This window comes from Pyrus communis, chromosome 10 (assembly GCF_041283825.1).
Source record: "Pyrus communis isolate YQ-2024b chromosome 10, ASM4128382v1, whole genome shotgun sequence".
Lineage (NCBI taxonomy): Eukaryota > Viridiplantae > Streptophyta > Magnoliopsida > Rosales > Rosaceae > Pyrus > Pyrus communis.
Window position 1 is genome coordinate 18,053,455 of NC_142574.1, and position 27,861 is coordinate 18,081,315.

The 27,861-nt window shown below is 40.6% G+C and overlaps 1 protein-coding gene and 1 pseudogene across 1 annotated transcript; both read right to left on the minus strand.

The window, feature by feature from the left end:
• Positions 1 to 809: 809 nt before the first annotated feature.
• LOC137730217 (disease resistance-like protein DSC1) lies at positions 810 to 9,937 on the minus strand. Its single transcript, XM_088678070.1, is given in 10 exon segments — positions 810 to 1,286; positions 1,383 to 2,447; positions 2,544 to 2,885; positions 3,050 to 3,074; positions 8,135 to 8,384; positions 8,387 to 9,088; positions 9,091 to 9,150; positions 9,153 to 9,205; positions 9,307 to 9,396; positions 9,398 to 9,937. Coding segments are annotated over 10 exon segments (3,465 nt in total). The 5' UTR covers positions 9,799 to 9,937.
• A 10,177-nt stretch (positions 9,938 to 20,114) lies between these two features.
• On the minus strand, positions 20,115 to 23,123 carry LOC137727387 (pentatricopeptide repeat-containing protein At4g35130, chloroplastic pseudogene; annotated as a pseudogene).
• Between the last annotated feature and the right edge of the window lie 4,738 nt (positions 23,124 to 27,861).

Here is a 27,861-nt window from a genome sequence, read left to right on the forward strand (position 1 = left end):
AAGGTTTCCGGAACGGCTGGGCCTGCAGATCTGAGCTGCAGCTTGGATGACTCGACGGGAATGTGAGGCTCTGCCCCTTCTTACTTCGTCATTTCTCATTTGATGCTCCTCATCCTCTTCCCTCTCATTTCTTACCCTCTGGTGATTGAAGATTGCTTCAGATTCGTTAAACAATTCTTCCTCTTCCTGATTGTATTCCCACATCATCCTTGAGGAAGAAGAAGACGACATTGAAAGAAAGAAACAGAAACTATGAATAATGATACAAATTTTTGTGAATAAGGAAGCAGAAACTATGAATAATGATAGAGATCTTGAGAATTTTGGTGTGAGATTTGTGAAGATGGATGGTGGATTATATAGAGGATTCAGAAAGGATTAGGTTCTGCATAATGCCACGTGGCATGCCGTCATTCGTTACAAATCTGATGGAAATCTATCCTCAAAGATTGTGAACAGATTATGACACGTGGCATGTCGTCATTCGTTAAAAATCTGATGGAAATCTATCCTCAAAGATTGTGAACCGATTATGACACGTGGCGCGACGTGATTGGTTAATAATCTTATCAGAAATTCATCACCAATAATTATATTATTTTGTATTATTTAATAATATTTTGGATAATGACACGTGGCGCAACGAGAACGATTAAAAATCTTATCCGATATTACAATTAAAATTATTTTGTATTATTTTATAATAAAAAAAATACTAATATTTTATTGCCTATTGCTAGGGTTATTGAAGTGTAACGGTGGAGATGCAAATTCTATTGCCAGGGCTACTTACTGTTCATTAAGGGCAGTTACTGTTCATTAGGTGGATTGAATAGTGTATTGCCAGGGGGGAGGGCTCCAACACTGGAGTTGCTCTCACAGTCTAGGAGGTGGAAGTCAAAAGAGGCCTCGGTGACAAGTTTGTAAAAACGAGTGAATGCTCCCTCTCCAATGGAAAACGCACTATACCACACATACACATGACCGGACTTCAAATCGTCGTACCCTTTTCCATTAAAAGGAAAATAGGAAGGGTAATTGATTTTCCGGCTTTCACCATTAGCAGTTTTGAAAGTGCACTGACATCCAAACTTCATACTCTGCGGATGAGAAATGAATTGACCGGGTTTATAAACAAGAGATAGAGCGAAACCCAAGAAATATGTACCGTACCAATCTGGAGGAAGCTTGACAGTTATTGAACTTCCGTTGTTCTGATGGCTGAACCAATTTGGAATTTCATTCCCCTTACAGACAATGCTAACTGAAGTCCCATTAGAGATATCCTGTGATAGTGATGCACATCAAAATTATTAAACTCTTGAATAAAGTGGCAGAAGTGAAATAGACAGTGTGTGCGCATGTGAGAGAGAAAGAGAGACCTTATAACATTCTACTTCCTTGGATGGCGCAGTTGCAACTCGCATAATTCTTAGGTGTGCGTCAGTGACTATGTTGCTCCGTGCCTTATCATCCAGGTTTGGGCATTCAGTAAAATAATAACTCCCTCGAAACAATTCATATTTATCCCAAGCTTGTGTGAGTGAATTTCTTGAACTTGACACTGTCGTCAGTGACCTGCAGTCATTTGCTTCAAGACTACATAGTACAGGGAGCTCTGGTAAAGATCGAAGGTTTCTGCAATAGTTTAACCGCAGGTGAGACAATTGACAACCTCGTTTGATGCTTGAAGGTATGCACTCAATTTCGGTTCCTCCTAGATCTAAATCTCGTAACCAGGGTAAAAACATGAGGAGGTTGGGGATTTCTAATTCAATACAGGAACATAGGCTTATTAGTTCCAAAGAGCACAAACCGAGTGAGAGATTTAAATTGTTGAGACTCAGGCAGCCAGTAAAGCTCAACTTCTTAAGATGTTTTAAACTGTATATGCTGTCTGGGACAAACTCAAGGTTTTCGCACCTATCGAGGATTAAACTTTGAAGCCCAATTAGCATTCCTATCGATGAATGTAGCTCTTTAACCGCTGTTCCTTGTAAACTAAGAAATTTCAGATGTTCCATAGGCTCCAAAATTTCTGGGAAGTACTTGAATCGAAGGCAACCAGTGAGGTCAAGGCTCTCAAGAGATCTCAACTTACAAATGTTCTTTGGTAGACTCACCAGCCTATTGCAATAACTCAGTTTAAGTGTAGTGAGACCAAGGAGACACTGAATCGAAGATGTGGGCAAGTCCTTTATTGTCGTGAAAGATAAATCTAAGAATTCAATATTGTCAGGCATCTGAGGAAAAGATTTTAGATTTTCACAGTGTCCCAGATGAAGATAAGTAAGCTTGTCAAAATCTTTGAAATATGAAGGAATCCGTGTCAATCTTACGCAACCAGAAAAATTTATATGCTCAATTTTTGAACTGCGAGAGAGATCTGGAACCTCAGCCAGATGTGTGCAATAACTAAGATCAATAACTTTCAAGTTTCCAAGAATCTGTAACAAATTAAAGAGAAATTTATTAACTTCGCTGAAATAAAGTTCCACATCCACCATATTTCATACAAGGTTAACTCAAGTAAGTATATGTACCTGGTTTTTATTCCAAAGTGGCGCCTCAAGTCTGCTATAGGGCATTCGAAGCTCAACAAGATTGTTTGGAGAAAACTTTGATGGAAGAGATTTCAAAGGGTATCGGTCCCAGTAGAGATACCTGAGAGCATTGGGAAGAGACTCAAGACCTTGAGAAAGGTCAATCTTGTAGTACACCTCGCCAAAGATAGCATCTTGAAAACCTATAAATTTGGGAAACTCCTCAGAACTATGAATCTTTAGCAATCTCAGATTATACATCTCTTTGAAGGATGAACTGGAGAGTTGTAGCCTTGTAATGCTAGACGTGTCAACGTATATGCACTGAACCTTTGCAGTTCCCTGAAAATCAAGAGCGAAGTATAAAATGAGAAAAATATATACAACAAAGTTTACTCGAAACTACTTTACATCTGATAGGCTTATCAAAAACGAGTTTCCTTTGTGTTTTCTTGTAGACAGCTCATGTACTTTATTTTTGGTTTAAGAAAGTTTTAGGATCTTACTGTATTATTCTCCAGAACATGATAGACGTCTATTAAGTTTAATATTTGGTTGTGTTATTCTTGTTCTGCTGTAATGGCAGTTGGTTGTTTTATATACATCTTACACACACGCATGCAATAAACAAATGTTGTAAAGGTGGCGTGCTTGCTGCCCATGCTGCAACACATCAGAGCACATGAGCTGAAACCATGTGGTAGTTTGCTGACAAGGAATATTGTACCCATGTGCAGTATTCCTTCTGTCCAGGTTGTACCCACGTGCAGTATTCCTTCTGTCCAGGTTAGTGGGGCAAGTTCTCTCAACACTCCCCCTCAAGTTTGGAATGAATGTTGATTATTCCTAACTTGCAAAGCAAAGTCGTAAACTGGTATAAGCTCAGTGGCTTTGTGAAGATGTCGGCTGGTTGTTTAATGGTTGAGATGTGAGATGTCTCGATCATTCCACTTTGAACCCTTTCTCGTACAAGATGGCAGTCAATTTCTATGTGTTTGGTTCTTTCGTGAAAGACCGGATTCGAAGCGATGTGAAGTGCCGCTTGATTATCACAATATAACTTGACTGGACGTTTATGTTTGATACCCAAGTCTTGTAGAACAGATTTCAACCAAGTGACTTCACAACAAGTTGCTGTCATTGAACGATACTCCGCCTCTGCACTAGAACGTGACATAGTATTTTGTTTCTTGCTTTTCCAGGAGATCAAGGATTCTCCAAGAAATACACAGTATCCGGTGGTAGAACGTCGTGTGTCTCGACATCTGGCCCAATCCGCATCACAAAAAACATTCAATTGAATTGGACTTCTTGCAGAAAGAAAAATACCTTGCCCTGGTGTGTGCTTAACGTATCGTAAGACTCGCTGGGCTGCCTCCAAGTGTGGAGTTCGAGGCTTCTCCATAAATTGACTAAGAATATGGACAACATACACCAAATCAGGGCGCGTGATTGTCAGGTAGATTAGTCTCCCAACAAGTCGTCGATAAGAGGAAGGATCAGTAACCCATTGTCCTTCGTCCTTTCTGAGTGATAAGTTTTGCTCCATAGGAGAGGTGGCTAGTTTTGCGCCAAGATGACCTGCATCCTCGAGTATTTCAAGGGCATATTTTCGCTGTGAGAGGGTGATCCCCTTGCTAGAGCGAGCAATTTCAATGCCCAAGAAATATCTTAATTGGCCAAGGTCTTTCAACTTGAATTGCTTCATAAGAAAAGACTTGGTATCTTCAATTGCTTGTATGTTATTTCATGCCAAGATAATATCATCAACATAGACAAAGAGGGCAGTGAATTTACCATCATGGTTTCGGACGAACAATGAATAATCTGCCTTGGATTGTTGATAACCGGCCTTTCAAAGAGCACAAGAGAGTTTGATAAACCATTGACGAGAGGCTTGCTTAAGCCCATACAAAGATTTATGAAGTTTACAAACTCGTGTCTCCCCCTTTCCTCCGAAACCAGGAGGCAAGGACATGTAGACATCTTCTTCAAGATCACCATGGAGGAAAGCGTTATTAACATCAAGCTGGTGGAGGTGCCATTATTGGACCGAGGCAACAGCAAGGAGTAGACGAATTGTAGTCAATTTTGCAACCGGAGCAAAGGTTTCTCGATAGTCTAAGCCTTCAATTTGGCTATAACCTTTGGCAACCAAGCGTGCTTTATATCTCTCAATGGATCCATCGGATCGAAATTTGATTTTGTAAACCCATTTACATCCGGTTTCTTGCCAGGGGGCAATGGTTGCAGAGACCATGTCCTATTCGCAGCAAGGGCTGCCAGTTTTTCTTCCATAGCGAAACGCCAGTGAGGGTCGCGTATAGCCTGTGAGAATGAGCTGGGTTCTATGGCAGCTGAAATGGAAGTGGTGAAATCACGATGTCGAGCAGATAAACGATCGTATGTGAGGACATTAGACAAAGGGTAAGGAGTACCTGGTACTTTGGTCAACGCCGAGTGAGATGAAGGGACGAACCGAGAAGGGAGGTTGATGTCGATGTGATATTGTTGAAGATAACCAGGTGCATGAGTGGATCGTTTAAGACGAGGTGGTGAGGTGGAAAGAAAAGGAGATGAAACCGAAACAGGACTCACCAGCGAAGAAGAGGATGGATCGACGGAATCCTGCTCTAGTAGAATGGACGGATGAATGATGAGATCATCATAGGCAGTTTCTTGAGTATGTGGAAACACAAGTGGTGAAACTGCAGCAGAAGATAAAAAAGGGAACACATGTTCATGGAAAATAACATCACGGGAGATAAAGATTTTACCCGTGTGAAGGTCGTAAACTCGATATCCCTTTGTGCCATATGGATACCCAAGAAAAAGACACCGTGTGGCTCTTGCATCAAATTTTGTGGGACGATGGTGGTGGGTGGAAGAAAAACATAAGCAACCAAACACTCGCAAATGTGCATACGCTGGCTGTTTGTGGTGAAGTACTTCATAGGGTGATTTGCCTTGAAGAAGAGGAGTGGGAGTCCGATTTATGAGATAAGTGGCAGTGAGGATTGCATCACCCCAAAATTTCTTAGGAAGATGAGATTGAAAAAGTAAGGCTCTAGCAACATTGAGTAAGTGGCGGTGTTTGCGCTCTGCTACCCTGTTTTGTTGGGGAGTAGAGACACAACTTGTTTGATGGAGAATCCCCTTATCTGAAAAAAATTGGGTCATAGAAAATTCTGGACCGTTATCACTACGAAGAACCTTGACTCGTCTGGAAAATTGTGTTTCAACAAGGTGGATGAAAGTGATGAGATAAGATTGTGCATCTGATTTGTGATTCATTAAATAAACCCATGTGCATCTTGAGAAATCATCCACAATAGTTAAGAAATATTGTGCCCCTGTGATAATGGGAACATGGTAACCTCCCCAAATGTCAACATGAATTAACTCAAAAGGAGCCTTTGTGGTGATAGAACTCAAAGGAAAAGGAGCATGTGTTTGTTTGGCTAATGGACAGATCAAACAATCATCAATGCTACAAAAATTCAAATTTTTAATGCAAGTAGAGAGATGCCGTAAGGTCTTGTTGGAAAGATGGCCAAGGCGTTGATGCCAAAGCTGAGAAGAAGAAGAGGCAACAATTGACGCTGAATTGCACCTGGTTTTCATCACATTATCAAGGTTGTAGAGTCCTTTTCGTTCAGTTCCCGTCCCAATCATCTTCCCCGATCGTTGGCCCTGAAGTAGACACATTTTATCAGTGAAGATGACAAAGCAAGATGAGGTATTAGTGAGTTTGCTGACAGAAATTCAATTCAGTTTAAATGATGGAACACAAAGCACGTTGTGAAGGGTGAGATCATTCGAGAGATGAACTGTGCCAATATGTGTGACATCGGCAAGTGCATGATTGGGTAAGTGCATTTGTCGATTGTATACCGGAACACTTGTGGTCATTAAGCTTGGTGAGCAGACCATGTGGTCTGTGGCGCCTGTATCAAAAATCCAGTCCCTTCCCTTATTGAGAGCAGAAGCACAAAAAACTCTACCTGACAAGTTATTCATAGTAGAGGTGGTACCGACATGATTAGATGTGGAGTTAGATTGACTCTTATCAAGGAGTGCAAGCAGATTGTGATATTGCTCAGAAGTGAGGCTGTAGGATGAAGGAGATGTTGCTGGAGGCGTTGGCTGGGTATCAACATGATTAGCCTTGTAATTGGAACCCCTGCGATCCTGATAATCTCCCCTATTGCTGTTGTCTTTCCTTTTTTTTCAGTTTGCGGCATTGATCAATGGTGTGACCTCTCCAATTACAGTAGTCGCACTTGAGGTGTGCACGATAGGTATCTGAAGTGTGTCCAGTTGCATCACAACGACCACATTTTAGATCGGAATTTCTTGGAGAAAAATTCCTACCAGAGTTTCGCATGTTATCCCGCACGGCGAAAGCTGCGGTATCGATGACTGAGGACCTTTCAGGAGCATGCATTGAAATTGTTCTTTGCTTCTCATCTTGAATAATAAGTGAGAAAGCTTTGTTGACAACAGGGAGGGGATCCATAAGTAAAAGTTGCCCACGAACCGCAGCGTAGGATTCATTAAGGCCCATGAGAAACTTCATGGTTTTCTGACTTTGCTGAAACTGCATTAATTCTTTTGCAACTCCACATGTACAGGTTGGGAGAGTGCACATGGCATCACGTTCATCCCAAAAACTTTTCAGTTTGGTATAATATGCACCAATGTTCAAATTTCCTTGAACACTTCCATGTATCTCTTGTTCAATATGGAAGAGATGTACACTGTTTGTGTGAGAGAAACGTTCCTTCAACTCATTCCAAATATCAGCTGCAACATTGTTGTAGATGACACTTGCTCCGATATCTTTCGAGACAGAGTTGAGCGGCCAGGATTTCACAAGGTTGTTGCAACGAGTCCACTGTTGGAATTCACTTGTGGATGCAGACTCGGGCCTTTTAATGGATCCATTGATGAATCCTTCCTTGTTCTTAGCATTGAGGGCCATGGCCATGGCTCGGCTCCAAGTGGAGTAATTTTCGTCATTCAAAAGGTGTGTGACGAGAATCGCTCCAGGCTGATCAGAGTGATGAAGATAAAGAGGATCGCTGGGATCTTCGTATTTGGTGTGTTTGCTGGAAGAGTCAGTTGCCATGTCGGCAGGCAGTGTGCAGTGGCTGTGCTTGGCTGTGCTTAATGGCTGTGACAGGTAGAGCAGCGACGATGGCTGTGTAACAGCTTTGCGACGGCAAGGCAGCGAGTGTGCAGCTTGCAGTGCACTGGTTGCTGCAGTAACAGATGTCGCTGTTCACAGTATAGCAGCGGAAGAGTGAAGGCAGAGCAGAGCAAAGGATTGTATCTGCTCTGATACCATATTAAGTTTAATATTTGGTTGTGTTATTCTTGTTCTGCTGTAATGGCAGTTGGTTGTTTTATATACATCTTACACACACGCATGCAATAAACAAATGTTGTAAAGGTGGCGTGATTGCTGCCCATGCTGCAACACATCAGAGCACATGAGCTGAAACCATGTGGTAGTCTGCTGACAAGGAATATTGTACCCACGTGCAGTATTCCTTCTGTCCAGGTTAGTGGGACAAGTTCTCTCAACAACGTCTTCAGGAGCCCACAACCTATTACGTTTTCCAGGCTCATCTGCACATTGTTCGCAAACAATTTTCTGACCCATTTCCTTCAGCAAATCATGCATCTCTAAGCAATTCGTCATTGAAATTGATATTAGAGACTTATCAACGAGAACTTGAATTCCGTTTGCAAAGAAACCTCGAAAATGTATCATTCTTTTCGCAGAATCAACATCCATCCCTTTAAGAAAGCATGTGATATCAAGGAAGCTTTCCTCTCATTTTCTTCTAATCCATTATAACTAAGTCTCAATACATTCAGTATTTTTTCGCTAGGAAACTTTTTCAATTTTCTCAACTCTTCATCCTAGTCTTCTTTTGTTTTGCAGCGATGGAATAAAGCACCCAAAGTTTTAAAAGCCAATGGAACGCCTTTAATATAATCTATCACCTTTCTTGAAAACTCTGTATAATCTTTTGTAGGAGACTTATTCTTGAAAGCATGCATTTGAAAGAGCTGAAGGGCTTCGTCATGTTTTAATCCCTTGACCTCATAAATTTTGTCCTCACCAACCATTTCATTCAGTAGGCTCCTATCTCTAGTTGTTACAATGATTCTGCTTTTTGGACCAAACCGAACATCATCTCCAACTAGAAGTTCTAATTGTTCTGAATCATTCACATCATCAAGAACAATGAGGACCTTTGTACGGCCGAGCCTTTCACGGACAAGCTTAGATCCTATAGATGGAGTGCCAATGGTCAGATCTTTCTCGTTTAATATCTCACGAAGAAGTATATTCTGCAAGTTCTTTGGCCCTTCTTGTTCTGACTTCTCCCTAACATTTGCGAGAAAACAAGAAGCTTCGAATTTAGAAGTGAGTCGGTTAAATACAGCACCAGCAAGGGTGGTCTTGCCAATACCTCCCATTCACCATATACCTACAGTCCAAATATCTGGTGAATCAATGCATAATAACGCTCAATTTCCTCGATTTTGGTTTCAATTCCAACGAGGTCCTTAGAATCACTTGACTGTTGCAATTCAATTTGGTCAATATAACTTGGACAACTTTCTCAACGAAATCGGCCCCTGTCCTGAAAAATATGATTAAGAAGGTCAAAAAATAGATACCAATTAAATATGTCTTAATGAGGTGCAAAGAGGTTCAAAAATTATGCAAGAGGTGCATAGTTACCCGGTTTTGTTTGAATTATCAAAGCCAGATAGGTTGGCAGCTTTCTCCAAAGCATCCCTCCACTCAAGCACCTTGTCCATGCAGTCCTTGACGTTCTTCAAGTTGAGCAAATGCAAATGCATAACTCCCCTTCTGTTTTGGTACATCCGCTGGACTGATGTCGTAAAAAATGGGTATAACAAACTGTCCATCCCTTTCCTTGCATCCTAGTATATGCAAGAGTTCATCCCAACACCATGTGGAAGAAGCTTAGTTTTTTGAGAAAATGATCACCGAAAGCTTTGATTTTCCAATAGCGTCTAGAAGGGCAGGTCCGATTTCATCCCCTCTCTCCAGTTTGTAATCTATGTAGGTGTCAAGTTTCTTTCGAAGTAAAGCAGCATGAAGGTGGCTGGTGAAAGTGTCGCGGGTGTCCTCACCTCTGAAACTAAGGAACACATCATGCTTTCTTCGAGGTGAGATAGCAGCAGCAGCAGAAGATGAAGACGCCATATTAATTACCTGCAAACCAAACTGTATCTCTCATAACCTGCAAACACACCCATATATAGATACATAAACACACACAGATATGCACATATCGGCGGGGGGAGCCAGGAAAGTATAGCAAGGGGGTACCTCAGGTGGACCAGGTGATAGTATATGTGTTTAAGATCTACTGGTTACAAATCCATATACAAATAATACAGCACAAAAAAGAGAGGGAGAGAGCACTGAAGGAGTTCAATCTTCCATTCTCCATTAAAAGGGTCATGAAAATTCAATTCACGCTTTCTAGTCAGAGATAACCACACATCCACTTTCTGCTTACGATATACACAAGCCGAATTCAGTTTGCATATACATTGACCGATCAAGAAACTCCAATATGCAGAATTTCCTAAAGCTTTTATTAGTAATAGTAAGTGGTATCCATACACCACAAAATCCATGAAAAACAAGTCTAATACAAAGCGACAAGTTCAAATAAGTAATCACTAGTCTAAGACTAAATCAAATTTCATTTCAAATATCTGAAAATAAAATAACTTATAACATCAATTATTATACCCTAAACTCCAATTCAAAAACACAGAAAACAAACAAAAGATTCGAAGAAATACACTAAATTATATTTAAACTATAGTTTCAATTCAAAATTTATATAATTATAGATATGCAAGTCAGTGGTTTATCTATGAATCAAGAAAGTATTTGCGCGCACAAAAATTAATTACCTTAAACGAGAGATTAGTTGCCTTTTGATGATCATGTGCTACTTAATTAGTAGTTGATTAATTTTGTGCACAAAGTCGATGCTCCTGTGTAACGAAAGTCAACTTTATAATCAGTTTAATTAGTTTAATGAGATGGAAGTTGCATGCTAGCTGTCTTCTGTATTGCTACCTGCCTGTCTCCATTATATATTTATCCATGCTACGTAAACTTTTCTATATTATATTGCAATTTGCAACGATCCAACTAATTAATTAACTCACTTTTTCTCATTAAAAATTGTGGGTTATATCCCATGCATGTGTCGACTAGACTTACTTCTTATATGAATCTTCTATTTGAGACTTGCGCTTATTCATTGTGTCGATTAGACGAGATGATTTCATTAACAACTTCTGTATTATTTATAAGGACTTGATGCGACATTTACTTAAGTATTTATGTACTCAAAAAAAAAGTTGCAGTTTTAATTTAATTAGGATTGTGATTGTATAGATCTTAATAGATTGAGTTTAGAATTACGTTCAAGATCTTTACTGGTTACAAATCCATATACAGATAATACAGCACAAAAATGAAAGGAAGAGATTGCTGAAGGAGTTCAAGCTTATATTCTCCAGTAAAAGGGTCATGATAACTCGACCCACGCTTTCGAGTCGGGGGACCACGCATGCTTATGATATACTCAAACCGAATTCAGTTTGCATGTACGTGAACGATCAGAAACTCCAATGCAGAATTTCCTAAAGCTTTTATTAGTAATTGTAAGTGGTAACCACAAAATCCATGAAAAACAAGTCTAATACAAAGCTACAATAAGTAATCGCTAGTCTAATACTAAATCAAATTTCATTTCAAATTTCTGAAAATAAAATAACTTATAACGTCAATTATTACACCCTAAACACCAATTCAAAATTAGAGGAAACAAACAAAGATTCGAAGAAAGTATTTGCACGCACAGAGATTAATTATCTTACGCTATAACTCAGAACCAAAATTTATCTAATTAAATACGTGTAAGTCAATGCAGAATTTCCTAAAGCTTTTATTAGTAATTGTAAGTGGTAACCACAAAATCCATCAAAAAACAAGTCTAATACAAAGCTACAATAAGTAATCGCTAGTCTAATACTAAATCAATTTTCATTTCAAATTTCTGAAAATAAAATAACTTATAACATCAATTATTACATCCTAAACACCAATTCAAAATTAGAGGAAACAAACAAAGATTCGAAGAAAGTATTTGCACGCACAGAGATTAATTATCTTACGCTATTACTCAGAACCAAAATTTATCTAATTAAATACGTGTAAGTCAATGATTTACTTTTGAATCAAGAAAGTATTTGTGCGCACATAGATTAATTGCCTTAAACGAGAGAGAGATAAAAAGAAGTTGTAGAGAGAGGTTGCCTAACTTTTAATAGTCATGTTGTCTAATTTTCTCCTACTTAACTAGTAGTTGATTAATTTTATGCACAAAGTCGATGCTCCTTTGTAATGAGTCAACTTCATGATCGGGTTAATTAGTTTAATGAGATGGAAGTTGCGTGCTAGCCGTGTTCTGTGTTGCTACCTGCCGGACTCCATTATACATACACAATATTCGTATGTATGGATGTATGTATGTATCTGTATGTATATTCTCCATGCTACGTGATCTTTTTGTAATATATTACAACGACCCAAATGATTTACTCAATTTTCTCATTAGACTCTGGATTTGTTCCATGTTATCATAACTAGGTTTTGTGAAGAAATTTTTTATTGTGTCTAGAACATAAGTGGTACATCACATGTCGTTATATAAGTAAAAACATTTAGTCATTATACAGAACGTTTAGTTATTTAAGTTGTTAATTTTTTAACATTCTCTACTACTTATATAGTGACATGTGGTGTATCATCCTGTGTTCTAGGTGCACTGAAAAACTCTAGGTTTTGTGAAACTTACTTCTTATATGAATTTCCTATTTGAGACTTGCGTTTAGTCATTGTGCTGACTAGAGATGACTTCATTAACTACTTCTATATCATCCATAATAACTTGATGCACCCTCTACTTGAGTATTTACACACTTGAGGGAGTTTTGCAATTCTAATTTAATTATTTGTGATGGGTAAATCCTAGTAGATTGTGTTTAGGATTATGTGTTGAGAATGAATCTTACATTAATGGGAGGAGGGACTTTGAGTAGTTGGGCTACTTCCTATATTGCCAATTGATTTTATGGTGGAACCTCAACTTCTTCATTGTACCAGAGCAAGTTGTCTGACGTATGAAGCCAAATAGCCACACATGCTCCACGTTACCGTATTGTATTGTTCACGTGTTAAGCTTAAAATTCATCACACATGAGGGAGCGTGTTGAGAATGAATTCTACATTGATGAGAGGAGAGATCTTGCATGTGCTTATAAGTAATTGGACTACTCTTTATATTGCCAATTAGTTTTATAGTGTAACTTCAACTTTTTTTATTATGTTTAAGATCCTTCCTATTGGACCTTGTATTACTTGTAGGGCAAGTAAACCCACTATTTTTATTATAAATAAAGACACAAAATGGTGAAAAACATCATCATATGAATCCTCCAACTCTCTTTTCTCTCTTTCTTCCTATGTCTCATCTTCTCTCTTTTCCCTTACCAAAGTAGGCTTACAACAAAAGATTCAATTTAGTTCGAGAAGTATAATAATATATTTTGATATAGGTCGATGATCATTTTGTCTTGAATATCTTCTAGCATAACTCAATTGAAATACTTCTCCTTTTCAGCTAAAGTCAATAATTTTGCTAAAATATCTGTTTGTTGATTTATCCTTAAAAGCACAAAATGTTAATCAAAGTAATCCTAATATTAAAAATATTTTGTAATGTTAAACAAAACCCCCAACTTGCACACCAACACAAAAGTTCGGTAAATTACTTGGAGACCCAAAGCTTTACAACAACAATGACTAACACTAGGAATCCCTTGATCGTAATAGATTTTTCGAAATACGGGTATTTAAACGGATACTCTATATATGAGGAAATAATATATTTATCCATGTGTCTCCACCTATTTTATGACTTGGAGTATCCTTTTAATACCGGTCACTAGGAAAAAAATCCCTCGGCTACAAGGCTTACAAACATCTCAGCTCAAATTCTTTATTTTTAATTTCTAATCATTTTCTTTGACTGCTTCAACTTGTTGTTCCTCCCAGGGAGAGGATCGAGGTCCAGAACGTTGAACTCAAAACTGTTAGACAAATAAGGAATATGGTTAGAGTCCTTGTGTAATTGTATATAATATTATTATCGGAAGAATAAGCCGTCCTACAGCCGTCCTACCTTGTCCTACCTACACACTAGCCGTCCTACAGCCGTCAAGCCGTCCTACAGCCGTCCTACCTTGTCCTACCTAAACACTAGGACGGCTACCTTGTCCTCTACAGCCGTCCTACCTTGTCCTACCTACACACTAGGACGGCTACCTTGTCCTACCTATACACTTGTATCATGTATATATATCCTTGTAATCTTGTAGAGAAACACAATGAGAAAAAAAGCATTCTCTTCCATTTTTCCACATTCACGTATCAATAACAAATATATTTTTAGCCTACATACCTTTTTCTACATGGTATACAGAGCAGGTTTATAACCCTAGCCCTAATTTTTTTTTTCGGCAGCTTTCTCTGCCGTTCCCATGGCTGACTCTTCTTCTTCCGATGGTGTTTTTTCCCTTTATCATTCCGACCACCCGAATCTTGTCCTTGTATCCAAGAAGTTGAATGGTGATAACTACACATCCTGGGCCCGTGGCATGCAGCTTTCCTTGAGTGCCAAGAATAAACTTGGTTTCATCACTGGCGATATCCAAGAACCTTCTTCCTCCGACGACCCTGATGCTCACGCGGCTTGGCGTCGTTGCAATGACATGATTCTCTCTTGGCTTCTGCATTCTTTGGAACCTGACCTTCAAGAATCTGTGCTTTTTTTCCACCTCTGTCCAAGCTGTATGGGATGATCTTCGCGAACGCTTCTCTCAGAGTAATGCTCCACGCATCTTCCAACTCAACCGGGAACTTGCTACAATTTCTCAAGGTTCTTCTTCTATCTCCCCCTATTTTACTCGCCTGAAAGCTCTCTGGGATGAGCTTGCTTCTTATAATGATGGCTGCACGTGCTCTTGCACCGCCAAGCATGACCGTCAACAACTCATGCAATTTTTAATGGGCCTCAACGAATCCTTTGTTGCTGTTCGTGACCAGATTCTTTTAATGAATCCCCTTCCCACTGTTCGTCAGGCCTGTTCCTCGGTGTCTCAGGCTGAAAAACAACGCTCCCTGGGCGTCCTCCGCTCTGTCGATCAACTTGCTGCCATGGCTGTTCGTGGCCCGTCCCGTCCCTCCTCTGCTCGTCCTCCCCTCCACTGCACCTACTGCAATTTTGATTATCATACCCGAGACACCTGCCATAAACTTCATGGCTATCCCGTTGGCCATCCCCTCCATGGCCAACCGTGGTGACCACCGCGCCGTGCCACTGCTTCCAGTTCTTCCCGCAGCCATGCACCTTCCAGTCCTCCCCGGCAGCCACGGTTTTCTGCTTCCCGGCCCCATAATTTCACCCAGGCCCATCACGTGCAAGGCACCCAGGCCCCCGCCTCATCTTCTACTTCAGCGACCCACCAAGTGCACGGGGCCCAGCCCACTTTGCATGACTTGCAGCTTGCCATGCCTGACCTCTCTGTCGAGCAGCACTCCCGTGTTCTAGCTGCTCTACGTGACACCACCACCCCTCCTCAGGCCAATGCCGTGCTCACTACTGATTTTGCCCAAGGTTTGTTACCTGTCACCTCTCGTCATGGTCAATGGATTCTTGATAGTGGTGCTACGGATCATATTACTTCTTCCACTTCATGTTTGGTTAATCGTTCTCTTTCACATTTGCCGCCTGTTTCTTTGCCTAGTGGTGCTTCCGCTCCCATTACTTTTACCGACACTCTTCCTTTAAATTCATCAGTTACTTTGAAGGATGTTTTATGTGTCCCTAATTTCCGAGTGGACCTTTTATCGGTTGGTAAACTTACAGATGGATTATCGTGTTCCATAACCTTCTTTCCTTCTTGGTGTGTTTTGCAGGACTTGGTTTCGAAGACGATGATTGGTGTGGGTAAGCGACGTGGCGATCTGTATTACCTTGTGGCCCTTACCTCTTCTCTCCCCACCCGTCAACCTCTCTGCAACATCATTACCATCCCCTCCTCCCTCTGGCATAGGCGTCTTGGTCACCCATCCTCCACTCGTTTGCAAGCTTTAGCATCTAGCTCTCTTAATTGTACTTTTGATTCTAGTCATATTTGTGATGTTTGTCCGTTGGCAAAACAAACTCGTCAACCTTTTCTTTTGAGTTCAATTTCATCAACTTTCCCTTTTGCTTTAATTCATTGTGATATTTGGGGCCCGAATCGTCAATCTTCTCTTTCTGGTGCTCATTATTTCTTAACCATTGTGGATGATTTTTCTCGCTTTACGTGGGTCTTCCTCATGAAACATAAATCCGACACTCAACAATTAATTAAGGATTTTTTTGCTTATGTCACTACCCAATTCCTCACTACCATCCAATGCATTCGTACTGACAATGGTGGTGAATTTTTATCTATTCGTAGTTTTTTCTCTGATCATGGGGTGCTTTTACAAACTTCTTGTGTTTATACCCCCCAACAAAATGGCGTTGTTGAAAGAAAACATCGTCATCTTCTTGAAACCGCTCGCGCCCTTCGTTTTCAATCCCATCTTCCTATCAAGTTTTGGGGGGAATGTGTTCTTACCGCTACTTATCTCATCAATCGTCTCCCTACCCGTCTTCTCCATCATAAATCCCCATTTGAGGTTCTCTTTTTGAAAACCCCATCTTATGACCACTTCCGCGTCTTTGGTTGTCTGGCATATGCCACCTCTGTCACTCCCACCACCAAATTTTCCTCTCGGGCTCATCGTTGCATTTTTCTCGGTTATCCTCATGGACAAAAGGCCTATACCCTTTACGATCTCGACAATCACCGCATTTTCACTAGTCGAGACGTCATCTTTCACAAAACTACTTTCCTTTATGCCGTTTCTCACCCTCCTATCCCATCCTCTTCGCCTACCCTACCCATCCCACCCCCTCTGGACTTTACATATAACCCACCCCTTCCTGCCCCGACGCCTCACCCTCCTCCACCTTTCACCCTTTTACCCACGGACATCCCTACCCCCCCACTACCTACCAATCCTCTCCTTCCCCGCACTTTTTCCCGTGCCCATAAACCTGTATCCTATTTAAAAGACTACGTTTGCTCGCAGGTGATTCTGCCATCCCACCCATCTTCGACTTCGCAACCCGATTCTACACAAGGTACGCGATATCCACTTTGTAATTTTCTCTCTTATCACCGTTACTCTCCCAGGCATTTTTCTTACATTAACTCTGTCAGTCGGACTGTGGAGCCTTCCTCCTTTGCCGAGGCTGCCATTGACCCCAATTGGCAACGTGCTATGACTGAGGAGCTTCAAGCTTTACATGCTAATGGTACTTGGACTTTAACTTCCTTGCCCCCTGGCAAAATTCCCATTGGTTGTAAGTGGGTGTACAAACTCAAGCACAATTCCGACGGCTCTATTGACCGCTACAAAGCTCGTTTGGTTGCTAAAGGCTTCACTCAGGCTGAAGGTATTGATTATCATGACACTTTTTCTCCTACTGCTAAGATGATTACGGTGCATTGTCTTCTTGCTCTTGCTGCTAGTTAGTCTTGGTCTCTTCATCAGCTTGATGTTAATAATGCTTTCTTACATGGTGACTTACATGAAGAAATCTATATGTCTCCTCCTCCTGGTCTTCGGCGACAGGGGGAGAATCTTGTGTGTCGCCTTCACAAGTCACTTTATGGTCTTAAGCAGGCTTCTCGCCAATGGTTTGCCAAATTCACTAGTGCCATCATTTCTGCCGGTTTTCAACAATCTAAAGCTGACTATTCATTGTTCACTAAAAAGTCTGGTATTTCTTTCACAGCTTTGCTCATTTATGTGGATGATATTGTGATTACAGGCAATGATGCTAGTGCCATTAATTCTCTGAAGTCTTTTCTCCGTGATCATTTTCGGATAAAAGACCTTGGTGATTTAAAATATTTTTTGGGTATTGAGGTTTCTCGTTCCAAACAAGGGATTTATATTTCTCAACGCAAGTATGCATTAGAGATTCTCAAGGACTATGGTTTTTTGGGAGCACGACCCATTGCTTTTCCTATGGATGACACAAAATTATCTGATAAAGGAGAACTTCTCAAGGATCCTGAAAAGTATCGACGATTAGTAGGTCGGTTAATATATCTCACTATCACTCGGCCGGATATCACCTATTCTGTGCATGTTCTAAGCCGTTTTATGCACGAGCCAAGGATATCTCATATGGATGCTGCGCTTCGTATTGTTCGTTATTTGAAGGCTACTCCAGGTCAAGGTTTATTATTTCGTTCTGACAACCAGACCAAGTTAACTGCGTTTTGTGATTCTGATTGGGCAGGTTGCCCTATCACTCGCCGTTCGACTACTGGGTATTGTGTATTCTTGGGCGGTTCTTTGATTTCTTGGCGGACGAAACGACAGAAAACCGTTTCGCTCTCTTCAGCAGAGGCGGAATATAGGGCCATGGCAGGTGCTTGTTGCGAGATAGTTTGGCTTCGTTTTTTGTTGAAGGATTTGAACATTCCTTTGGATGGTCCTTCCATTTTATTTTGTGATAATCAAGCAGCGTTACATATAGCTGCCAATCCTGTTTTTCATGAACGAACTCATCACATTGAGATGGATTGTCACTTTATACGAGATAAGATTGTAGATGGCACAATAAAGACCAAGCATGTGGGTACGGCACAACAGTTGGCAGACTTGTTTACCAAACCTCTTGGGAAAGAAAAGTTTTCGGGTATGTTACGCAAGTTGGGAGTTCTTGACATCCACTCTCCAACTTGAGGGGGAGTGTTAGACAAATAAGGAATATGGTTGGAGTCCTTGTGTAATTGTATATAATATTATTATTGGAAGAATAAGCCGTCCTACAGCTGTCCTACCTTGTCCTACCTACACACTAGCCGTCCTACAGCCGTCAAGCCGTCCTACAGCCGTCCTACCTTGTCCTACCTACACACTAGGACGGCTACCTTGTCCTCTACAGCCGTCCTACCTTGTCCTACCTACACACTAGGACGGCTACCTTGTCCTACCTACACACTTGTATCATGTATATATATCCTTGTAATCTTGTAGAGAAACACAATGAGAAAAAAAGCATTCTCTTCCATTTTTCCACATTCACGTATCAATAACAAATATATTTTTTAGCCTACATACCTTTTTCTACAAAAACAGGTCTGTAAAATGCAGTGGAGCAATATAAATTTGCTCATCTCAGAGTGGAAACGCACTACACCACACAAATATGCATTATTTTTTTTGGGCACACGCGTGATATGATCCGATAGAAGAAGTCAATTCCCCTTTCTTATTAAAAATAAAGAAAAAAAAAATACAAAGGATAACTGGTTTGGCTTTCACTAGGATTAGTTTTGAAATTTGAACTTATATCCAAACATCATTTTTGCATCACCAAAGTCGTCTTTGACAACAAGAGAGAGCAAAACCGAATAAATATGTACCATACCAATTTGGAGGAAGTTTGATAGTTATCGAAGATCCCTCATTTTGATGGCTGAACCAAGGAAATTGTTATTAGCACTCCCAAAGTCTCATTCTACAATCCTTACAAGTGTATTTTTCTTTCTAATTATAGAAAATTTGAAATGCCAAATGAGATTTTTGGAACCCTAATAACAATTTCCCTTAACCAATTTAGAATTTCATTTCCCACACATATAATGCTAACTGAAGTCCCATCAGATATTTATTGTAATAGTGATGCATGGACATCAAATAAATGATTAAACCAGATCGTGGAATGATGACATGAGAGAGATATGAAAGCCGGGGGGGAGGGAGGAGGGAGGGGGGGGGGGGGGGGGGGGAGGGAGGGAGGGGGGGGGGGGGTGGGGAGGGAGGGGGGGGGGGGTGGTGTTGTGTGGGGTGTGGTGTTGGGTGGGTGGGGGAGTGGGGTATGGAATGGACATCAAATAAATTATTGAAGTATGAAGGTGTGTGGGGAATGGACATCGTGGAAAGATGGCATAAGAGAGATATGAAAGTGTGTGTGTGTGTGTTTGTTGGAGGGGGGGGGGGGGGTGGGGGTGTTTGGTGTTGTTAGGAGAGGGGGAAGGAAGGGAGAGATCGTGTCAATTTCCTCTTTATTAAAGATCGATGGAGCAGTTGGCACTCTTATACTTCTTAACCGTGCATCAGCAATTATGTTCATCTTTATAATCGGTTTAAATAGTTTAATGGGGTGGAAGTTGCGTGCTTAGCTGTCTTCTGTGTTGCTACCTGCTGGACTGCATCCATACTACGTGATCTTTTTATATATATTACAACAATCCAGATACTTAAGGGCTGATTTGTCGTTGTTGCGGTACTTATAAAAAAAAAGTATCTTATTTATGTTAAATGCATTTGGTAAATGAATTCCCTATTTGAATTACATCACCTCAAAGCAAATTAGACCGGATGGCATGAAATTTACACACAAAAAGATAAGTTTCTTTCATTGCTTCTATCAACTAACATAGGATTTAGTGAGTTATTCAACCCAATCCATCCTAAGCACCAAAGGAGGCCTAGATGTTTAGTCACAGTTGTGCAATATAAATGTGTATATACACCATGTTTCTACAAAACTAGTCTCACCAGTAATCGCGACAAGAGCAATTGCTGTCAATGAAGTGGTGAAAGACCTTTAAATCTCCAACAATTATCTCTCTCTTGGTGATTTCTGAAATCTTCTTTGCAGCACTATGACAGTCTTCACAGATTCTACAGATTCTAGTGTTTTTCCTAACAACAACGGGGTGTCTGATTTCCGTAGAGATCAAACCAAAACAAATTGCCAATCTTACACCGTGACTCTCGGCGGAATTTGCTCTCTTTTTCTTCAAATCCAACGGTCTGAACTTGGTGATACTATGAACGTATTTGTCTTCCCCTATCTTCCTCAGAATCAAATCTAAAACAGCATAAATCAGTAGGTTTCAACATGGGTCGTATCTTGGTTGATGAATCTGTAAGACCTACGTTTGGTCTCATCAAAACTGCACACGACAGTTTTCCGGTGTCCTCTTTGCTTCATATGATATTTAAGCCGTTCTACATCTTCCCACCTCCCAGCTTCAGCGTACATATTAGCAAGCAAGACATAACACCCGGTATTATCATGTTCCAAGGACAAAATATGCTCAGCAGCAAGTTCAGCGAACTCTATATTTCTGTTGTTTCTACTAGCTGCCAGTAATGACCCCCAAATTCTGGCTGTGGGAAGCAGTGACATTTCATCGATAAAAATCTTGGCACTGTCAAGATTACCTGTTCGACCAAGAAGATCAATCATACAACCAGAGTGCTCTATTCCAGGATCAATACCATAGTCTCTTTTCATTGAGTCATAGTATTTCCAACCCTCATCAACCATGCCAGAAGCACTACACGCCGCTAACAGGGAAACAAATGTTCTCTCGTTAGGTTGAATGCCATTGTCTCTCATTTGGAGAAAAACTCGATGGATATTCTCTCAAGCCCATGTATTGCATAAGCCATAATTATAGTGTTCCATGAACTGACATCCCCGAATATCATCCTATCAAAAACTTCTTGTGCCGTCTCCAGATACCCACATTTTGCATACATTTGTGATATAACCATGAATTTGCTTCCGCTCCCCTATTGATGCTACTTCAGAATAGGCAGGTATTATGCTGGAAAATGTAATTGCATCTGGTTCAAGCGGTTCATTCAAGAGATTCCAAAATAGTTCCAAGGCTTCCATGTTCTGTCCACTTTGTACATATGCAGAAATCATGCTATTCCATGATATCAAGTTCTTTTTAATTAGCTGACCAAATATATGTTCTGCCAAATTTATCCTGCTGCGGGCACCATACAAATAGATCAATGCAGTTTCCAATACAATATTAGGGAGAAAACCTCGTCTAATGGCATAGCCATGGATTGATTTACCTTCCAATAAGGCTCCTAGTTGTGTGCAAGAGGGAAGAGAATTGATCATTGTGATAGAATCAGGAATCAACTTATCTGCCTCTTGCATTTTTTTCAAGCAAGAAAGTGACTCAAGTGGACGAGCATTTTGAGTATACCCACGTATCATGGCATTCCAAACCACAACATTCTTGGTGCAAATCTCATCAAACAACCTCTCTGCATATTCCACTGTACCACATTTGTGGTACATATCGATAAGCGAGGTCTGCACCATGACATCTGAATCCGATTCAAGCATACATTTCAGCACCTGGCAATGGATTTCTTTCCCTGGTTGGAGAAAGCACTCAATAGCACAAGCATTAAGACTGCCAATCATACTGAATCTATCAGGCTTCATCCCAAGCACCTGCATTTCCTGAAAACAAACCATCGCCCTCCAGCCATCCCTAATAGCAGCATACCCGCCAATCATAAAATATCAAGAAACCAAGTCTTTAACAGGCCTTTCGTCAAACACTCTCTCTGCATACTCTATACAACCAAGTTTCGCATATGCAGCACAAAGCGAGTTACCGACATAAACATGCAAATCCAAACCGACCTTAGACAACTTCCCATGAACCTTTTGCCCTTCATCCAACGACAACAACCCACCACAAGCCTTGATCACAAATGGGTAGGTATAATTACAGCTCGAACACCTTCCCTTTGCATACTATGATAAAAATCATTCGCCTCCCGGAACAACCAATTATCAGCGAGACCTCTAATCATAACATTCCAGTAATACGTATCTGAATGGGACATTTTCTCTAACACCCGGAGTGCATCCTCCATGGACCCAGATTCAACATACTCCCGAAGAGCCTGTTTGAGCGCATAGTTGTTGAGGGGTTTAATCCAGGTGCTCGGATTCTTCGAAAGTTTTCGGATTCCGCGAACCAATTTAGGAAACTTCGGCTGGTCGGAGCTTTGGTTTGCTTTGGGCTCACCGGCTCGTTTTCGTAAAAGGCTCGCTGGCGGGGAGGTGGAGTTGTAGAGGTAAGAGCTGATTGTGCGCGAGAGATGCAGCCATTTTTTAATGGTTTCAGGGGATTAGACGGCGCTGGGAAAATAGCTGTTGCAACTCATTACTCAATAGACAAAGGGGTCCACTCTTTTTTTCTTCCTCCTCCGTCTTCTTCTTGGGGAGGGGTTTGAAGGATAGCCGTTATTCTGTAAACTTTTAAATTGTGTATATATGCAGCGGTTGTTGAGAGTTGTCCCACATCGGTGAGGGACAAGGTTTGCTATGTGCTTATATGGTCTTGGGCTACTCCCCATATTGCCAATTGGTTTTATGGTGGAACCTCAATTTCATCATGGTATCAGAGCGGGTTGTCCTCGTGTGAAGCCAAACGGCCACACGCGCTCCACGTCACCCAGTTGTTGTCCACGTGTAGGCTTGAAAATCCGCCTCACGTGCGGGGGCGTGTTGAGAGTTGTCCCACATCGGTGAGGGACAAGGTTTGCTATGTGCTTATATGGTCTTGGGCTACTCCCCATATTACCAATTGGTTTTATGATGGAACCTCAATTTCATCAGCGTTAACGGGCTGGGGCAGCCCGAATCTTTTTACCCAGCTATTTTAAGCCCAAAGAGTAATCATTTACAATTAAGAGGAACCTTCAAGTGAGAAAAACTTACATAACACGAATATATCGTTACGATATCTGTATTCATGAAATAAGGACATATAAAGAAAATTTTACACATGTCTTTATTATATTGGTACGGAACCCTACTGAAGTGGTATACTTGTGTCATGTAAGTTATTCCCGAGAGAAGCATAAAAGATTAATTTTGATAAATCGGAAAGCCCAAACTAAAGCTAGTTAGAGCTATAACAAGCTACCATAGATGATAGAACCAACAAGGATAGTTTCATTATGTTGAAAGAAACCAATATGAATTGGAGAAAAAAATTACATGCGATCAAAGTATGATGTCAAACACAAAGTCAAATAACACACTCGAAAATTTTAGTTGTAATTAAGGTTTTAAAATTGAAATTCTTCAGGGATGCTTTGCAATTCAGGACTCCAAGAACTCTGGTGGCGTTGTTTGGCTCTTTGAATTTGCTTTTTTCTCAAAACATTTAGCCTCTGCTCCAAAGAAAATGAAGACGTTGCCCTAACAACTGATGCTTGGTTATGAATGCTGTTGCCATTCATGAGCTCCAGAACTTGCTTCAAATCATCCTTTCTTACCAGAATCTTCATCCTCACAGCCCCATCTTCCTGAGTCTGATGAGAAATTACGCTAGTACTCTTACGACGATGATCACCATTTACTTTTGCAACGGCCTCCATTAAAGCATTGCTTCTGATCAAATTGTTCTTTCGATTAATCAGAGCTCGAAAATGTCGAAATAGTACTCTCTTGATCATCCCCATCGTTCTAAATGTCTGATTTTTATGTATTGTGCGTTTAATCGAACCTCGATGTACTGACGAACATAGCATTTGTGATTGAGCTTTATATAAGAATCGCCAATGTGGGTTTAGCCATCTGAGTTGTAACTAAAAATTTTAATTAATATTTAACTGAATCGTAGCGACCATTTGACTTTGTTAATGTACTCCTGTGCCCAATTGGGTTTTAGCTGTTATATTCGAAGTCAACGGGGTCTATACAACAACTGAGTTACTATTAACACAGAGAAGCTGTGAACAACAATGGATACCAGAAATGAAGAAGAAGATGAGGAGAGATAGAGAGGAAGAAAGAGAGTATGTATTAATACTTTCAGAAATTCTTACAATGCTTTCTTACCACAAATGAGAACCCTATTACTCCTTATATACCCATAAGGACTAATTACAACAGTACCCTTCTACCTGTATTAACTACCCCATCTTCTAGATAATGCCATGTGGCAATTCTGTTATATTGGTTATTACTCCCCCCTCAAACTGAACATGGATCTGCCAAGTGAAGTTTGAAATAGCTAAACACCTAAAACGGGATCTAAAACTGGACCTGAAACAGCAAGAGCAAGGTGTCGGCAGTGCTTTACAAACACAGGACCATGCAGGCCTTTGGTGAACACATCTGCAACCTGTTCTTCAGTACGTATATATTGGACAAGTAAATCACCCCGTTGGACCTTTTCACGAACAAAATGATAGTCGATATCAAGATGTTTGATCTTCGAATGAAAGACAGGATTGGAGCTTAGAGCTAAAGCACTCAGATTGTCACAGTAAAGTACTGGAGGCACCAAAATTTGCTGATGCATGTCTTTGAGAAGAGATCGAATCCAAAACAAATCAGCTGCAGAATGTGCTAACGCTTTGTATTCAGCCTCAGTAGAGCTGCGAGATACGGTGGATTGCTTCTTAGACTGCCATGAAATGGGATTATCGCCCAAGTAAATCACAAAACCAGTTATTGAACGTCGGGTATTTATGTCTGCTGCCCAGTCGGAATCAGAATAGGCCAGCAAATTGAAATCCAAGCTCTTTTTGTAATGTAAACCATACTCAAGTGTTCCTTTCAGGTACCGTAAAATGCGTTTGACAAGATGCATATGAAGATCAGTCGGAGAAGTCATAAATTGACAGACCATGTTAACAGCCTGAGCAAGATCTGGCCGAGTAAAGGTCAAATATTGGAGAGCCCCGACCAAACTTCGATAATGACGTGTGTCAGAGAGAAGAGCACCTTCTTGTTCAAGTAATTGTGCATGTGGTTTAGACGGTGTGGATGTAGGTTTACATGTCTCCATTGCTGCCTTCTTGAGGAGATCTTGAGCATATTTCGTTTGGCTGATAAACAGTGAACCATCTTCTTTATACTGAATCTGCAACCCCAAGAAATAAGACAATCTGCCCATGTCTTTGAGATCAAAAACGTCTGCAAGGTCACTGATCACTGCTTGAACTGTTGTAGGGTTGGAACCAGTGAGTATAATATCGTCTACATAGAGCAATAAGATAACAATATCCCCTTTATCGACTTTAACAAATAAGCTTGTATCAGATAAGGAAGTTGTGAAACCAAGGGATGGAAGATAACTCGTGAACTTCGAGTTCCAGGCTCTCGGGGCTTGTTTCAAGCCATATAGAGATTTAATGAGTTTACACACATAACTTGGACAGGAAGGATCCACAAATCCTTGAGGTTGCTGCATGTAGACCTCTTCCTCGAGATCACCATGCCAAAAAGCATTTTTAATGTCTAGTTGTCGCAGATTCCAACCAAGCTGTGCAGCTAAAACAAGAATTAATCGAACAGTAGTGTGTCGGACCACAGGACTGAAGGTCTCTGAGTAATCCAGCCCGTGTTCTTGAGTGTACCCCTGAGCAACTAACCGAGCCTTATACCTTGATATTGATCCATCTGGATGTTTCTTTATTTTATACACCCATTTGCTACCTACAATTGTTCTTTGAGATGGAGGTGGAACTAGAACCCATGTACCTTGAGCCTTTAATGCATCATATTCTTCTTGCATAGCATGTTGCCATTCAGACTTACACGATGCTGCCCTAAAAGTTTTAGGTTCTTCAGGTTCTGTGATATCAGCTAGGAAGGAAAACACTCCAGGACATGCACTAGTAATCGAACCAGAGCAGGACATATCAGAGCAAGACTCCAGTATTTGTAATGAATTTAACTCAGGGAAAGTTGCCAAATGAGCTGCATAATTCTTTCTGGAAATAGCACCTGTTTGTAACCGAGTTTGAATCCGAGGATGAAGTGGTTGGTGTACAGGTAAGACATGTGAATCAGTGCTAGATGAATGCTCAGACAAAGGTAATAATACCTGAAGTTGAGTAGGATCGAGGACAGGAAGCAAAGGAGGTGGAGTTGGTGTATCACTTGTTGTAGAGGAGGAACCATGAGATGTTGATGCTAAAGAGTATTCATAAATGTGATTCTGTGATAGCTGACCGTGCTCAAACTGACCCCTTGTAGACCTCATGGGAATAGGAAATGGTATAACCACATAGCTAGTTTGATTGATTGTCTCAGCAGATGCCACACCACTGTGAGAAGGCCCCAACCTTGCTGGAAACATTGACTCTTCAAAAATAACATGCCGTGATATAATGCATTTCTTAGACTGTTGATCATAACATATTACTCCCTTATACGCCATTGCATAGCCTAAGAAGATACACATTTTGGACGTAAACTGCAATTTATGATTGTTATACGGCTTGATCCATGGAAACACAGCAGTTCCAAAAATTCTTAAGGACTGTACCTCAGGCACTTTGTTGTATAGTAGCTGATAGGGAGAACTAAAAGACAAGGTTTTACACGGCATTTTATTAATCAGAAAAACTGCATGAGCACAAGCAAAGTATCAAAACTCACTACTTAAACCAGAAGCATTTAACAAAGTGAGAGCAGTGTCCACCACATGTCTGTGTTTCCTCTCAGAAATCCCATTCTGTTGAGGTGTGTAAGGACAAGAAATAAACTGCAGAATGCCTTTTGCAGCCAAAAAGGACGTAAACCACTTGCTAGTGTATTCACCTCCACCATCTGTTTGCAAACCTTTAATTGTTAACCCAAACTGAGTATGAATGAAAGCATAGAACTTGAGAAAAATTGCAAACACATCAGATTTGTTGCACATGGGAAATATCCAAGTAAATCTGGTATATTCATCTACAAAAAGTACATAGTATCGAAAACCTTCCACAGATTTTACAGGTGTTGGACCCCAAACATCGGTATGAACTTTCTCAAAAGGAACCCTACAACTGTCATTTCTAACAGGAAAAGGTATCCTAGACATTTTACCCCTAATACAAGAAATACAAGTATCATAAGTCTCATCTAACTTGTGTAAAACCTTAGATTGCCTTAACATTGCAGCCACAATATCATGGGCAGGGTGTCCCAACCTTTGATGCCAAATATCTGATTTCACCAGTTTCCCCAAGTAAGCCACTGGATCTCTTGTAACAAACTTGTGCCCTCTAGACGCTTTAACCACTGGAATCTGAAATAACTCTTCTAGTTTACTCTTTCCGTGATACACCACCTTCCTTGTCTTCTTGTCCTGCACAAAGAACTCACACTCATCACATATAAACCAACTATTATTATCTGCACACAATTGTTTAACTGAAAGAAGATTTCTGGCAATATTTGGAACATGAAGAACTTTACTGAGAATAAGAGAATGA